The sequence below is a fragment of the Vipera ursinii genome (assembly GCF_947247035.1).
Source record: "Vipera ursinii genome assembly, chromosome: 3".
NCBI classification, from domain to species: domain Eukaryota; kingdom Metazoa; phylum Chordata; class Lepidosauria; order Squamata; family Viperidae; genus Vipera; species Vipera ursinii.
In genome coordinates, this window is record NC_139516.1 from 10,134,460 (window position 1) to 10,152,315 (window position 17,856).

The 17,856-nt window shown below is 42.0% G+C and overlaps 1 protein-coding gene across 1 annotated transcript in view; it reads left to right on the forward strand.

The window, feature by feature from the left end:
* TAF4 (TATA-box binding protein associated factor 4) overlaps positions 1-17,856 on the forward strand; it is a gene marked incomplete at its 5' end in the record, with an annotated part of 84,237 nt that overhangs the window by 31,342 nt on the left and 35,039 nt on the right. The window contains 1 exon segment of the mRNA XM_083360833.1: positions 16,714-16,898. Coding sequence (XP_083216959.1) covers positions 16,714-16,898 — 185 coding nt within the window.

Below are 17,856 nucleotides of genomic sequence, written 5' to 3' on the forward strand. Positions count from 1 at the left end.
CATTCAAGGAGAGGAAAAAAAAGTATATGAATTTCTACAGAATTCCCAGCCCTGTTGATTTGTGTGACTTCAGTAGACCACCTATAAAAACCATATTGCTATGTTAACATCTTTGGGACAGAATATTCATAAGTTTTTGAGACGTATAACAGGAGCCATTATGCCCCATTTATGGGTTTTCTGGAAAACGATCTCTGCTGTTGTTTTTTTTTAGGAGTCTGAAATTAGAACCCCTTTGCCTGACCTAGTAGAGCAAGGGTCCCCAATCGTGGCAACTTTAAGACCTGTGGACTTCAACTCCCAGAATTCCCCAGCCAGCATGGCTGGCTGGGGAATTCTGGGAATTGAAGTCCACAGGTCTTAGAGTTGCCAAGGTTGGGGACCCTTGTAGTAGAGTTTAGCAGTATGGGGACTCTTCAACTTACAATGATTACTTTAGTGACTGTTCAAAGTTACAATGGCATTGGGAAAAAGTGACTTATGGCCATTTTTCACACTCATGACCGTTGCAGTATCCCCATGGTCATGTGATCAGAATTTAGACACTTGGTCACCGGCTCATATTTATGACGACTGGGATCACGTGATCACCTTTTGTGACCTTCTGACAAAGTGAAAAGAGGAGCCAAACTCACAAACCAACCGCGTTGCTAACTCCCCCCGAGGGGAGTCATGCGACCTTAATCTGAGTGCTTGACAACACGTTTGCACTTTCCCATGGGTTGCCAAGTGTTCGCCATCCTTGATCACCATTTGCCATCTTCTCTGCTGGCTTCCCCAGAAAGTCACTGGGGAGAACTGCGTGTAGGGAAGGTTACAAACTGTTTGCCCACCCGCCAAAGGATTTCCCCTCCCCTCCAGGGTCCGGCAGAAAGCTGTGGAAATGCTTTGTGGGGCTCAGATCTTCCCTTCCAAAGGGAAGGAAGAGGAATTCCTGCAAGGAGCTGGAGAAATGAAGCATGGAGGTGAAGGAAACTCCTCCAGAGGGCTGCAGAAATGATCCCGAAATCAGATCCCAAAGATCCAAGCTTGCTATGGGAGATCCCACAGACAGAGTGGAGCAGCTGCCTGCCCTCCTTGGCTCTCTCGCTCCATTGACTTAATGATCCACGTGGTCGCTTAAGCGCAACTGAGAGAGCTGGGATTGCAGCCGATAAGTGAAGTGGTCTCACGAAACGACTACTTTACTCGAAGGCCAAGATTCTGATTCCAGTTGTGGCCGTAAGGCGAGGACTACTTGTAATTCTTGATGGATGGGGGATTTATTGGTGGAAGTGAACTATTTGAGTGCAAGTGATTTGTGTAGCAACCATGACCTATTTCCTCTATATTTGGGTAACCATAAATAATTAAGTTCAGTTCAAGATTTCACTTTAGCCTGCTTTTATTTTTATAGTAGCCTCAGTTGGGATAAGAATAAAATAAAGAGCAAAGTTAAGTCTTTATTAATGAAGTTAGTCCATGTGAACGTTACAAGGTCTGAGTTCAAGCGTCTCTCAAAAGGATCTCCATCACACGTGTACTACTCTGTTACTGTTATACAGAATAAAACAAGCAAAATCACTCTTTGATATCATAGTGGCTTTTCTCAAGTTATGCATTAAACCGATGTACGTGTCATTAACTCTAAGGCAAAATTTCAAAACATTTATGCTTGACCATAAGCCGTCCTGAGTCTTCGGAGAAGGGCGGGATATAAATGGAATTAAAAAAAAAGAAGAAGATTTTGATTTCTGGGTTCTTCCTCTGAAAAACTCTTCTGTGTCTGTGTTAAGAGATCCTTCCTGTATAATCCTGTTTACTTTTAGCCCGCGGCATTCTGTGCTAGATCTGTTGGAGCTTCACCTGCTGCATATCTCACATAACGGTTTAAGTAGACTGTCAGTGGATCTCTTCTTCATCCCATTGCTGCATTTCTGTGTTCAACATATAGAAAACTGCTTCTGCATGTCCAATATAGCAGTGGCCCCCAACCTTTTGGGCTCCAGGGACCGCTTCCCCGGAGAGAGTATTTTCTGCAGACCGGAGACGATGTGGTTTTGTGTGCTACCTGCACCCCATAAGATGAGCCTTCGCTTGTTTGCACAGCCTGGTTTCTGGCATGCCGCTGCCCAGTGCCAGTCCATGGACCGGGCATTGGGGACCCCTGCTATATAGAAATGTAGTCAGCTGCCAGCAGCTGACTTGGCTTCTGTCATGAATGGAGAAAAAAGTCCTTCCTTAGATTTAACAGAAATGCAACAGACTGTCAGCAGATGGTTCAAAAGAATTATGCTTCTTCTGGAAATGTTACGCACTCAAAACGAAATTCCAAATTACCGGTACTTATGGTGACCAGGTGAAAGCCCCAAAAACATCTGATATAATTGCTTTTTAGAAAATGAAAACATTTTCTTTACATTCTTTCAAAGGAGTGACAGGCACTTCAGCAAATCTTGTTCTTCTACAAGTTGCTGGCCCGCTCTTAATTCTATTTGTTTTCTTCTTCACTACAATAATAGGAACCAGTAAACTACTGATGTTATCGGTATCACAAATAAATAGAGGTTTTAAGCAAAGATCCTGAAGTAGCACGGTAGCCCAACTGAACGAAGTGTAATAATACCAAATGGGTTCAATTCATTATTTTCCCCCACTATAAAACGGAAAGAGAAACTCATTTTTAGATTATAAATAGAGGAGCAAAAGGCAAGAAGCTTTGGTATAAACATATGGAACAGAAGAGAAACAACTGCTAAGTCAAAAGTGAAGAGCCTAGAGTTGAGTCATTTTTTTTTTTTTTTATGAACCATAACCGGTGTGTTTAATTGCTTTTAAAAAATGTGATTGTACCGGAGGAAATGGAGGATTGATCTTGGCATCCAGCTGTAAATTGTGCACAGAGTGTGAACTGAAAACCTGTGGATAACTTGGAACATAGAAGCTCACTTGGAGCACAGAAACATATGCATAAGTGTGGTTCATCAGACGAATTTTGCACTAAAGTGGTCGCATTAACTCGGCCATAATCAGTCAACTGTTCAAATCCTGCTGAGCTGTAGAATATTAGGAGTGTTCTACAAAGTATCATATGGCTGGGTGCAATGATTTCTCTGCAATCATTCGCATTTAAAACCACTGCTTTTAGCCTTGGATTTTGATGTTAGAAAATAGTTGGTTTTAAGTAAAGGCTAGTAAGATTAAAAAAAAAATATGGTGACAGTTTTCCAGAAAGCCTGAAAACCTGAATTTCTCCAACAGGCTGTAAGCTGAGTATCATCTTGCATGTAAGCGTAAGATTGTTCTGTGTGGATTTTATTCAGATTTTTTTTCTAGCTAATGATGATTTGGAGAAGGTCTGTGTGATTTCTAAAAAATGCAGACTTGATGGTGCACAGTCATAGCTCATATTAATTTAAACGTTATTCATTTTGCTTTTTAGGAAAGTTCTAGTATCATAGTGTCCACAATGCATGTTTTATCGTTACGTTCTTCTCAGAGATGTTTTAATTATCTGTTTTAAGTATCCCTTATTCCATGGATATTTTTATTGTTTTGTAAGTTGAAATGGATTGGCATGTACACATCTGATAAATGGTAATAAATGGTTTTGAGGGCACGTGGTTGGAACTAGGGTGATAGAATACCAGATTTGAATTGAAAAGACTCAATATTAAAATTTGACTATAAAGAATAAATGATGAACCTGAGCCTTATGAGAGTAAAAGGAGAAGAAGAAAATCAGATTCTGAAATCTTGAAGGAAGGTGTGATGAACATGCGATAGAGGTTTTGGCTGTTTAGCACTTCAGATTGACTTTTGTTTTTTTAAACATTTTAGAGCAGTGTTTCTCAACCTCAGCTACTTTAAGATGTGTGGACTTCGACTCCCAGAATCCCCCAGCCAGCAAAGCTTTAGAGATAGAAACACTGTTTTAGAGCAAATTTTTAGAGTAAACGTGAGCTTGTCAGAGGGAGATCCAACTTGGAACTAAGGAAATTCCTGGTAGAACAATGGAACTCCTTGCCTCCTGGAGTTGTGGATGCTTCATCGCTGGAGGTTTCAAGAAAAGATTGGTCAGCCATTTGTCTGGAAGGGTATGAGGACTCATCCTTGGGCAGGGGATTGGACTAGGAACAGGGGTCCCCAACTTCCGGTCCGGGGACCAGTAGCAGGCTGCAGCATGCCAGCAACCGACCTGCACAAACAAGGAAAGCCCCATCCGTGGGATGGAGGCAGCACACAAACCATGCCCACTCCGGTCTGTGGAAAAACATCTCTCCACATAACCGGTCCTTGGTGCTCAAAAAGTTGGGGACCTCTGGATTAGAAGGCCCCCAAGTCCCTTCTAGCGCCATGATTCTATGATCCTAAACATTTCTGCTAACTGTTGATCAGTCCTGCATATCAACTTGAAGGAATTTTTGCCCATTCTTCCTTGCAGAACAGTTGCAACTCAGAGATGTTGGTGGGCTTCCTCGCATGATTTGCTTGTTCAAGCCTTTCCATAACATTTCAGGGACACACAGACCCTGAAGTGGAAGAATTCATACTCTTCACTTATTATACCTACAAACCTTTATTCTTTTTTGATGTGTCCAAGATCACCCCACCACTACCTACCAGGTCACATTACAGTAAAACGTCAATTTAATGGGCCGTTTGAAAGGGGTTTGAAAGGGGTCTCTATTAAATTTATATTTAATTGCCAATTATGTAAATAGATGCAGTTGACATAAAACGTCATTTATTTATTTATTTATTTATTTATTTATTTATTTATTTATTTATTTATTTATTTATTTGGTTTATATACCGCCCTATTCCCAAAGGACTCAGGGCGGTTTACAAGGCAAAATTTAAAACAATCCAATATAAAATAAAAATAAATTAAATTAAGTCTAGCCGGAAAAATTAAATCACAATTTAAAAACATTAAACCCCTCAGTCCAGACCAGATAGCTCAAAGAGCCAGGTTTTTAGGTCCAGGCGAAATGAACGAAGGTCGGGGGCAGTCCGGAGTTCCGTTGGCAGTTGATTCCATAGGGCAGGCGCGCCCACAGAGAACGCCCTCCCCCTGTGGATCGCCGGTCGGCAATCCTTGACCAGCAGTACCCTGAGGAGGCCCTCCCTGTGGGAGCGCACAGGACGATGGGAAATTGACGCTGGCAGCAGGTGCTCCCTTAGATAATCCGGGCCCATGCCATTTAGGGCTTTATAGGTCATCACCAGCACCTTGAATCTCACCTGGAGGGCAACTGGAAGCCAATGCAGCTCGCGGAGAAGAGGTGTTACATGGGAGTATCGGGAGACTCCCATTACAACTCGCACGGCTGCATTCTGCACCAGCTGAAGCCTCCAAGTGGTCCTCAGGGGCAGCCCCATGTAGAGAGCATTGCAGTAGTCTAGCCGGGAGGTCACGAGCGCATGGGTGACTGTGCGTAGGGCATCTCGGTCCAGATAGGGCCGTAACTGGTGCACCAGGCAAACCTGGGCAAAGCCCCCCTGGCCACGGCTCCTATATGATCTTCCAAACTGAGCCGTGAATCCAGAAGGACACCCAAGTTGCGGGCCCTATCAATTATACAGCGATGCAAATGATGTTAAGCTAAACCAGTTTGCCAGACTGCTTCAGAGACTGCAGGTTCTGTCCCTTATTTCAGAGTGAAGTACCCCCCCCCCAAATGTCAATTACAACTGACCTCTGTTAAATGGATGTGATTTTACTTTAATTCTGAGTGTCCAAGAAGGTTTGGAGTTTGCGTTTCTTGACCGGCAGGTGCTTATTTTTCATTTTGCATACCCTGTAATATTCCAAGTTTGAGGCTGAGACGAACAAATGCTATTTACGATGGGTCCTCATAGTTTTGGCCATTACAGAGTCTCTACAGTCATGTGGAATTCACGATTTTGACACTGTAGTGAGTTGCATTCACACGATCACAATTTATGATATTGCCTGTTGGCTTTCCATAGGCAAAGTCACTTAACAACCTGTGGAGTCCTCAACTACATCACGTTTTGTGACTGTGCTGGTTAGTGATGGCAATTGTAGTTCCAATTTTTGTTGTTAGTCGGCATTCCCTGTATTAAATAGGAAAATCAAGAATCAGATTGTACACGTGGCTACAGAATTCATTGGTTGCTTCTAGTACATTTCTTTCTTAGCTCAACATAATTTTAAATGATCGCTGCGAAAGCAAAATGAGAAAGATGCTATACTATATAGGTGGGACAACCAAATAAAGTTTTGAAAACTTTAGTCCTTGAACATTTTTTTCAGGTTTTATTTATTTATTGGTTTATGATATTTATATGACTACCTATCATTCATATACATACATACATACATATTCATAAAATTCATAGCCAAGGTAATCATAACGTAATAACACTCAGCACAACCACGGTGCCAGCTCTACCACATTCCTTTGTCCCTGTGGCTGTTGGAAAAAAATCATGTTTTTGTTCTTTTGAAAGGTGAGCCAGGTCAGTGCTGTTGCTTTGCTATTAGACCCGGATTCTACCTTTAATTGATAATTGAAAAAGTCAATACTTTCAGTGCTACGTATTTATTTCATGAAATTTATTTATTTATTTATTTATTTATTTATTTATTTATTTATTTATTTATTTATTTATTTATTTATTTATTTATTTATTTATGGGATTTATATCCTGCCCTATCTCCCGAGGGACTCAGGGCGGCTAACAAAATCAAAACTTAAAGGTCTCTGTACAGTAAATTAAAAAATAAAATTTGAAATAAATTAAAATAAATTAAAGAATAAAGTTAGAATTGTAAATATAATTAAAATCCCTGTCAGTCTAGGTCAGCCAGGTGGAAAAGGAGTGTTTTGAGGCCGCGGCGAAAGGTGCCTCCCACTCCTAACCCCTCAAGACGACACAGCAAGATACCATGGTCGATGGTATCAAAAGCCGCTGAGAGATCTAATAAGACCAGGATAGAGGAGTAACCCCTATCTCGGGCCCGCCAGAGATCATTCACCAGCGCGACCAATGCCGTCTCCGTGCTATATCCGGGCCTGAAACCCGGATATAGCATGTGTGCACTACATTTGGAGTTTCCACCCTGCTGCCTGTAGACATTAGTATGCCTTAAGTAAGAGATCTCCTTTGCTATCTCACTTATTTCTGTCCCCCCCCATTCTTCAATCAAGTTTTGAAATTACTATGTTTAAAATAAAAATAAAAATTTGAGAGGCTGGTTTGCAGTAAATTCCAGGCGTTACCAGCATCTTTCCTCTGCTAAGAGTACCTTTTAATAGACGGAAGATAAATTACACTGATAGCTGACCTCAGCTCAGCAGTTTGTTCTGAAGCGTGTCCAACCAGCAAGAAACCTCAGAAACGAACAAAGCCCCAGATATAGGCTGGTAGACCCTGGCAGTGTTTTGGTGTGGCAATATGTGCTTTGCCTGTTTTAACTTTTTTGCTTTTTTAAGCTAACGTGTGCACTTTTCTGAGCATCAACAGGTTTCTGGTAATGGTATCCTGTTCCACTACGCTGGACACCTATGGCAATAGCACTTATATATTGCCCCACAGTGTTTTACAGCCCTCTCTGGGCAGTTTACAATGTCAGACTATTGCCCCCAACAATCTGGGTCCTCGTTATGCCGACCTTGGAAGGACGGAAGGCTGGGTCACTTACGTGTGGCTGATATTTGCCGCATAGACTTTACTTCTGCTTGCATTTGGTTTTTATCAAGATATTTGTGTTCCTAAGTTGGCCCATTGTGAAATGGGTGCTAAAGTTAAAAAACAAAAACAAAAAATGGGATCAAGTGAATGAGGCCAGTAATTAATAAAAACAATAAGCAGCATTTAGTTTCTGAGCAATTTCTTGTTGTTAGCTGCGTAGTCGTGTCCGACCCATCGCGACCCCATGGACAACGTTCCTCCAGGCCTTCCTGTCCACTACCATCTTCTGGAGTCCATTTAAGCTCATGTCTACTGCTTCAGTGACTCCATCCAGCCACCTCATTCTCTGCCGTCCCCTTCTTCTCTTGCCTTCAATCTTTCCCAGCATGAGGCTCTTCTCTAGTGAGTCCTTCCTTCTCATTAGGTGGCCAAAGTATTTGAGTTTTAGCTTCAGGATCTGGCCTTCTAAAGAGCAGTCAGGGTTGATCTCCTCTAGGACTGACCGGTTTGATCCCCTTGCAGTCCAAGGGACTTGCAGGAGTCTTCTCCAGCACCATAGTTCAAAGGCCTCAATTTTTTGGCGCTCAGCCTTTTTTATGGTCCAACTTTCACTGCCATACATTGCAACTGGGAAGACCATAGCCTTGACTATACGCACTTTTGTTGACAGGGTGATGTTTCTGCTTTTTAGTGTGCTGTCTAGATTTGCCATGGCTTTCCTCCCGAGGAGCAAGCGTCTTTTAATTTCTTGGCTACAGTCCCCATCTGCAGTGATCTTGGAGCTCAGGAAAATAAAATCTGTCACTACCTCCATTTCTTCCCCATCTATTTGCCAGGAATTGAGAGGGCCGGATGCCATGATCTTGGTTTTCTTATTGTTGAGTTTCAACCCAAGTTTTGCACTCTCCTTCTTCACCAGCAACAAGAGGCTCTTTAGTTCTTCACTTTCTGCCATTAGAGTGGTATCATCTGCATATCTTAGGTTGTTGATATTTCTTCTGGCAATCTTAATTCCAACTTTTGATTCATCTAGCCCTGCCTTTCTCATAATGTGCTCTGCATATATAATAGGCAGGGCGACAGTATACAGCCTTGCCTGACTCCCTTTCCAATTTTGAACCAATCAGTGGTTCCGTGTCCAGTTCTCACTGTTGCTTCCTGGCCCACATATAGGTTTCTCAAGAGACAAATAAGATGGTCTGGTACACCCATCTCTTTAAGAACTTGCCACAGTTTGTTATGATCTACACAATCAAAGTCTTTAGCATAGTGAATGAAGCAGAAGTAGATGTTTTTCTGGAAGTCTCTAGCTTTCTCCATGATCCTGTTGCAAGATTGTAGTCCATAAGTGTAATCTTTTGTAGCAGTGTCTTGCAATCACAACTACAACCTCTAGGACTGAAAGAATTCCCATCAGGGATGGCCAGAAGTCCAGCTTGCTGCAGGGCATCAGGCAGTAAACAGCAGTGCAACCGTGTTTTTTGTGGCCCTCTTCGAAATAACTGGCAGCTCTTGTAATTATTAATGTTGTTAACACTATTTTATAGCCTGAGAAAGGGGTTCCAGGTGATGAGTATTTTCTTTCAGGAAACAGCCAATAAAGTATTTTATTTGGATTTGCAGTTAAGAGTGCCGTCAAAATTAAGCACCTGTCAGCAGTAGTTCAGCATGGCTGAATGAACGTTATGATCATTTTGAAATGATTTCAGAAAAAAAGGAAGATATTTAAGGCAACTTGTTACACTGTAAAAGAAATTAGTAAACGCCTCAAAATTTGGATTAAACGTTCAATATTGGGCTAGAATGGAATGGCTGGTGAACACAAAACTCTCCCATCATGATTTCTTTTTACTGTAATGTGTTCCTAAGCAAATTTATTTCAGAGGTAAGTCACATTGATTTCGCTTATTCCTTAGTAAGTTTACTTAAAATTGTGATCTCAATCACTCATCGGAACTAAGATCATAACCTTGCCACTTTGACTACTACAGTTTCCCAATTACCACAACAGCTTGCATATAACTGAGAACGGTAATATACTATCCAACTTGGGGGGACATCAGTAGTTTTGGGGTGCCACTCTGAGAAATCCCAAAGTTCTTCACTACGAATACACGTAGTCCTCAAGTTACGGTAGCAGTTGGGACTGGGATTGCCGTAGCCAAGTGTTGAGGTCACAAGATGCGAAGACAAATGTAATGACTTAGTGACAGCAATGGCTGCAGTTCTGGTTGTTGCTGTAATTCCAAGACACACAGGTGGATAAGGGGGAGGGCTGGTGCAAGCCATGTGTGAGTACAAAAAGGTGTGTGTGGGTTGGGATGGTGTGGGGCATGAGTGGGGGGGGGGGTGCCGGAGTGGTGGTATGATGTGAAGACAAGCAGGGCAGGTTGTGTGGATGGCATGATGGGAGATGGGCACAAGGAGGCCATGGGGCTGACCAGGGTGACTTGCAACCTTCTCTGCTTAGCTTCTCCATTGAACAGGAAAGGTTGCAAAGGACAGTCATGCGATCCCAGGATGCTACAACCTTCATAAGCGCAAGCTTGTTGCCTAGTCCCCGAATGGCAGTCACGAGACTGGGTGTGTGTGTGTGTGCTGCGATGGCTTAAACTTTAAGGACTGGTTGCAAGTGCCACTCGTTCAGCACCATCGCAACTTCAAACAGTCACTGAACAAGCGGCCAGTAAGCGAGAACTATCTGTATCACTAAACAAGGGCAGGCTACTTTGATATTACTGCTTGGTTGCTTGAGTGGGTAATGTAAATTTTAGACCCATTTTCAATCTAGGCTGAGTGTCCCTTTGTTTTGTTTTTCTCCCTTTGAAAATGTTTTGCTTTTCATCCAAGAAGCTTCTTAAGTTCTTGGAGCTCTTTGGATGAGAAGCGAAACATTTCCAATGGGTGGGGGGCGGGGGGGGGGGGAAACAACCCAAGAAAGTCCAGTTGTTTTGGGACAATCACCTTTGGGACAACCATGACTGGGATGATTGAGAATCTCCATAAACTCTTGGCCTGACTATGGCAATGACTCAGTACTCAACGAAACAGAACGGAAAAACATTGTGGGAGTTGCTGGACAGAAAGGGTGCTAAAAAGCACTTTTTCCCTGTAAGATGGATAGCCACTGGTAGCTAGATTTACTGGTTATGTGCCGTCAAGTTGGTGTCAACTCTTAGTGAATATATAAATAAATGTTTTGCACGCCTATCTGTCCCCAACTTGTTTCTTCAAGTCTTACAATTGTGTCCCCCATTGATACTGGTATCGATTTCATCCACCTGGTTGTTAATTGTCTTCTTCTTCTAGAAACTGAGCCGTGCAGAGATTGTATCTCATGGGAGACATTTATGCCTTGCTTTGGGAAAAAATTCCTCATTTCTCTCTGCTTTGGTGATCAATATTTAAAAGTGGCGCTTGATACACTGTTCTCAGGAGCAGGTCCCCCCCTTTCTGAGTGTGGTGAATCACTGTTTCAGAACAAAGATGTAACGCAGAAATGGGCAGAAAGTACCTTGCAGTTTTGTAGGCACACTGGAGCAAAGATACCAGGTTTTGAAAAGAGAGCTCTTAAAAGTTTATAGCAGTGTTTTCACAACCTTAGGAACTCTTTAGGACAGGGGTGTCAAACTCAATTTCATTGAGGGCCGCATCAGCATTGCGGTTGCCCTCAGGGGGCCGGGTGGGTATGGCCTGGGTGGACGTGGCCTACTGGGTGGGCATGGCTAGAGTGCGTATGGCCTACTGGGTGGGCGTAGCCAGCTCTACATCGTTCGCATCAAGGGTGCCTATGGGGGCCTGGGCAGCAGTGGGACAGATCTGGGGGTCTCTGGCAGAAGGAGGGTCTCTGGGCCAGGGCCAAGGCAGTGGTGGGCCGTTCTCTCACTGTTTCCAGGATGGCTTCGCGGGCCACATGAGACCACTTCGCGGGCCAGATCCGGCCCCCGGGCCTTGTGTTTGACATGTCTGCTTTAGGATGTGTGGATTTCAGCTCCCAGAATTCCCACAGCTAGCCAAGTTGTCAAGGTCAAGAAACATTGGTAGCTCTCAACTTGTTGCACCTGATAAGCTTAAATCTAGTGAAGTGAAGTGATTTCTGCATCAAGATCTGGAATGGGAACGTTGAGCCGTGCGTGTTTTGCTTCTAGTGCTATCTGTGAGGCAGCAAAATTTCAGTTTACCACACTCTGATGCAATGGACTTGGCACAAAGCAGTCCAGTTTTCCTCAGACCTATTAATATCAATTTGTGTAATAATGTTATTTCACAGAGGGTGCCTTTTACATAACGTGTGCAGAGATGTTGTGACACGTACGATACAGTTTGCATCATGTTTGAAATGGTCATTTCTTGTTGTTTATACTGCTACTGAAAGTTGTGATGTAGATCAACAGGTTTAAAAAATATGAATCCTAAAACTATTATTTTTCAACTTTTTTTTTTTTAAAAAAAATTTCCCTGAGGTTTCCAGTAGGTTAATCATAGTGTATAGCGCTGTATTCAGCATTCGAAACAAAATAATTACTCTAGTGATTTTCTCCAGAAAAATTGGTGAATCTTTCTGGTGGATCGGAACAAGTAAAAAAAATCCTTCTAGGGAAGATTATAGTGTGTGCATGTATTAAAGTTGTTATATCAGCTATCACTGAATTTTCTCAATGGTTTGCATAAAACTAATAGTATAAGAGATGGTAAGGGGATGACAGAGAATGAGGTGGCTGGATGAAGCTGTAGGCGTGAGCCTAAATGGACTCCAGAAGATGGTAGAGGACAGGAAGGCCTGGAGGAACGTTGTCCATGGGGTCGCGATGGGTTGGACATGACTTCGCAACTAACAAGAACAATAGTATAAGCTTTCATATATTGCCAACTGTCTGACCCTTTATCAAGTGTGCATGTATCTACACATCTCTTTATGAATGGGTAATTGTGGGGGTGACAGTAATTTGTGAAGTCAGAGGAAAATTGCATATAGAAGGAAAGATGTTTCTTGGATATCTCCATATTTTATGAGATTCATGCTCATCTATTCTTTAATACAGAAATTAGCCAGTCTGGCTTATATATAAAGCAGTGGAGCACTGATGGCTGTATCTTATTGGAAAGTGAACGGATATATAAATTACAGGGTGGCCTCATTTAGTGACTGCCTTGTTTAGTGACTGTTCAAAGTTATGGCAGTGATGAAATGGTAAGTTTACGACCAATCCTCACATTTACAAACTTTTCAGGTCTGTAAAGCTAAGGAAATCTGAATCTTAGCTTCCTCAGCACGGTTGCAGTTTTACTTACAGACAGGTTTACTTAACGAGTAATTGTTGCTAAAGGAGGACTAGCTGCATTGCTGTTAAAGACTTAAGTGATGATAGTAATATTCTGCAAGAGTAAAAGTGTAGGCTTAAATCTATTATCATGTTTGGTTCTCTTTTCTGAATCACTGTCCTGTTCTGTGCTTGCTGGTAAATAGCTGTTTTAAGAAATAAGTAGCTGTGGATTTGAAATGTAGCAAAATAGAAATTTCTGAGTGGGGTACATTTGGATTATTTCAGCTTTACTAATCTCTTAAGGATTTCTTTAGTTTTAAGAGTAGTAGATTTAGATACATATTTTTAGGTATGGGCAAATTTTACCTGAGCTTTTGTTAGGCAAGATTTAGTTACAATGGCCATCAAAAATGCAGTCTGTATATCAAAGTGGCTTTCCACTCCTGCAGGATGCATTTTGTTTATGCTTGGCAAGCATGAGCTTATCCTATAACAGAATTAAGGAGCTGGGTTCACAATATTTCTGGCCATATGCAGTCACTTTGTGAAAATTAAATTTTGCCCATTCTGCTGTGGCAGGTCTTAGCCTAGAAAGCACCTGTTTTCAAAACTTAAAATGATAAACACGGTAATTTCCTTTCCCATAAACAAATTTCTCTTCTCTTCTCTTCTCTTCTCTTCTCTTCTCTTCTCTTCTCTTCTCTTCTCTTCTCTTCTCTTCTCTTCTCTTCTCTTCTCTTCTCTTCTCTCCTCTCCTCTCCTCTCCTCTCCTCTCCTCTCCTCTCCTCTCCTCTCCTCTCCTCTCCCCTCCCCTCCCCTCCCCTCCCCTCCCCTCCCCTCCCCCCTTCCCTCCTCTCCTCTCCTCTCCTCTCCTCTCCTCTCCTCTCCTCTCCTCTCCTCTCCTCTCCGCATCTTTCCCCTCCGTTTCACAATCCAATCCTTTTTAGCTGGCATAGTTTCAGTTGTGGAATGTGTGGAAGAAAGTTTCTAAAAATGTGCACACACATCTATAAAGATGGGAAACTGCTGCATATGTAGGGCTGGTGAATATATACAAAATGAAGAGGTAAATGATCAGAGGAAATAATCGGGTACAAAAAAGATTGATTAAATAAATGAGAGAATCTCAGTTAAGCAATTTACAAAGCAAACTTCCTATTATTACAAATAATAATAATAATAATAATAATAATAATAATAATAATAATAATAATAATAATAATAATAATAATAATAATAAATCTGTCCACAGTTACAGGGGAAGTGGGAGGACCGTGCTGAGGGAAAGACTGAGCAAGGAGTGCGGCCAGGAAAAAAAAAGGCTACGTGTGAAAAGCAGGTTTGCACATGCAGAAAACGAAAATGGAAATGCTAGAAATATTAGATAAGAGTTTGGACGGGTGATCATGACGGATTCTTTAGAGTTGTTTCAGAAAGCAGGGGAAGAAATAACAGCCCATGTTGAACTGGGCAGCCACAGAAATGGAACCTTATAAATAAATAAATAATTTTCAAGGGAATAAAAGAATTCTGTTGGACATCAGAGAACAATTCCTAACAATAAAAGTTGTAACAATGAACAACCTGTTTGTGGTGTTTAAAGAGAAGCTGGATGGCTGTGATAGTGAATTGTTGCACGACTCAGGAGGAGAAGGCCTCAAACATTCCTTCCAACCCTTGTATTATAGCTGGTCCTTGGTTAACAATGGCAACCAGGACCAGGATTGTCATAAAATGTGATGTCACATGATCGTGCCCCCCTTAGTGACAGCAATTCCAGCAGTTCTGGTTGTTGCGGTTAGGTGTGGGCTGCACAGTTATTAAGTGAAGACCTTGTGTGTCCATGAGTTTCGACTTCCTCCTGGCCTTCCCATTGACTGTTTGTGGAAAGTTGGCAGGGAAGACCACAAATCGAAATCATGTGAACGTGGGGATGCTGCAATGGCCAGAACTCTGCGGACCAGTCATAACCACCCCTCGTTCAGTAACCTTTTGCCAGTTTGAATGGCGAATCGTTAAACAAGGATCACCTGTATATGGTTCTATAAAGCTTGAAACTGACTGTTGTGTTTCCGATGAGTTGAGGTTACGGTGAGGCTGTTTGGATCTTGGAGCATTCTCAGAAGTTAGAACAACCCAATTTCAATTCAAAAGACCTAATCTCATCAGCCCCCCCCCCTTTCTCTAGGAAGATCTCCTCAATAAGCGCACTTTTTAAAAAAATAGCAAAAGAACATTCAGCTCTCTTACTAAACTTTTACATTTTAAAATGTTTTGATTTTCCAAATGAAAGCAGGTATTCTTTTGGTGCCAATTTTGTTATCACCGTTATCTGCATGGGATGAATAGTTTCTCAATAACTTGAAGGTCTAGACCAGGAGTCTTCAAACTTGGCTCTTTTATGACTTGTGGACTTCAACTCCCAGAATTCCTCAGACAGCATGCCCGGGTGAGGAATTCTGGGAGTTGAAGTCCACAAGTCACAAAAGGGCCATGTTTGAAGATCCCTGGCCTACACTTTTGTTTGTACGTATGCTGACATACCTGTAGAACGTGTGAAATGCGTTATGCTTTGAAAGGATAAAAAAAATTCAATCTGTAATAGCTGTTTTATACCCGCACTAATAAATAATGCAATTTTAAATTATTTCTATTTAAATGAATCAACTATATTAATTTTGTTGCATTCCAGTTTTGCTCCTAGGAATTGGAGCCGCTGCATGGACTTTTTTTAAGTTTTTCAATCTTTTCCCTGCCCATAACTGTTGTAGTAAGCTCGGTCTGTAGATCTATGAAGCTGAGCAAGGAATGGCAAACCTACTTGCCTCCCTTTAATTTTTCTTTGGGGATGTAATTCAGTGCTGCACCGTCTGTTACAGATGCACTGGAGGGCAGTTATGGTTTTTATAACCACTTTTGTGACTAAATCTTTTATGGAAAATTAATTTAGAAGTTTGTGTTTCTATTTCTGAAACTTTGCCTTTAATTGGCTGGTGGCTTTTAAGGCTGGTTGAATAAAACCATGTTCAGTGTCAGGTTTTTTTTCGTCCAGTTGTTCTTTTCAGAAGTGAGTAAAGTATTGGAAAAGTGGGAGAGCGTTCCAAGACAAATATTTTTACATATGTGTGAAACCAGCATAATATAGTGAGCTGTATGGTAGATGAAAGAATGGAATTTAAATCTACTAACAAATAAGTTGTCCCTCATTGAGGCTTTTCAGCCGTTCGTCAGCTTAACACTATTTTGTGTAGTTATTATGCAGTTAATAGGGATGTATATTAGATTGGACGTCTTGAAGGAAGGATCTTATTTAAAGATGCAATTTTTCAAGACAAAAAGACCTCTCCGTGGCATTTCTTTGCAAAATTTTGGGTGTTTATACATGTATTATTTTTTTTAACCTTTTAAATGACTGTAGAGCTTACTTTGCTGCAGATAGGAGAGAGAGCTAAGATTGAGATGCTTGTCAACCAGTATTGCCGCTCACTGAAACTCAGAATGCACCAACGGAAGCTTTGTTGAAGAAAATTTCTGTGTTTTTTTTTTTGTTCTAAGAGCTGTCCAGCAGCTCTTAATCTTTGTTGAAACTGTGTCAAAATAAATTTTGTATGCTGGCTCTCTACCTCAGCACTATTTGAAGTATGAAGTTTAAAGGCCAGGTAACTCTTTTCCGCCTCGGAATGGTATCTTAATCAAAACTCAACCAAAACTCAACTCTTAGCGTCTTCAGTGATGTTTGTTGCATCTGGGGTTGACTTTCTTTCTAAAACCAATTCTGATGGGTGCTCTCTCTGTTTCCTGTTAGGCATGGTCATTGTACGTAGTGAGAGTGGCCAGTTACTGATGATCCCTCAACATGCTTTGGCGCAAATGCAAGCCCAAGCCCATGCACAGTCTCAGTCTCAAACTACCATGACTCCTCGTCCTGCCACATCTACCAGTGCTTCTCCGGTCCAGCTCTCGACTGTGCAGGTCAGTTCCCTGAGAAATGTAAGTAAAATAATCCCTTAAAATTCTTCCTTTTGTTGAAGGTATCAGTCATGGAATGTGAGAATGACCTTGGAAGACGGGGGAGAAAAGATGCTTTTCAAAGCAAGAACATCAATGCTGCTAACATCAGATGTTCTTGCTTTGACAGATGCTACTTTGGGAATGGTCAGATAAAAGGGGGTAAAGGTAAAGGTTTCCCCCCCACATGCGTGCTAGTCATTTCCAACTCTAGGGGCCGGTGCTCATCTCCGTTTCAAAGCTGAAGAGCCAGCGCTTGTCCGAGGATGTCTCCGTGGTCATGTGGCCGGCATGACTAGACGCCAAAGGCGCATGGAACGCTGTTACCTTCCCACCGTAGCGGTCCCTATTTTTCTACTTGCATTTTTACGTGCTTTCGAACTGCTAGGTTGGCAGAAGCTGGGACGAGTAACAGGCGCTCGCTCTTTTACACGGCACTCGGGATTCGACCCACGAAACTGCCAACCTTCTGATTGACAAACTCAACGTCCTAATCCACTGAGCCACCGCCTCCCTGTATAAAAGGGGGAGGAACCCACAATTAAACAGCGGGTGGAGAAAGAAACTTAGAAAGGATCCGCTCTAATTAGTCAGGTGGTAAAAAAAGAGATGGCGGGAGATTTTGTACTTTCAGACTTGATTCTGCCTAGGTAGTCTCTGTAATGAAGGAGAATTTGCTCATCTTGTTACGTTTCCTACCTGGTCTAGTTGGGAGGCTGACATTATTGGAGTTGGCTTTTTTTCACTCTTTTGTCCCGCCTAGGAACCCCTGCCCTATACCCTGTTTTTATCCTAGGATCCCCTGCAAAGTATTCTCTGTGCTAGCGAGATGTCGCCCTGCCCTATAATATTCAAGCGTTCTGCTTCTTGTCCTTCAGGAATCCAATCTGACATTTCCAGTGGTTTCATAAATGTGGGTTAAAAGAGGTCCTGGAAAGTA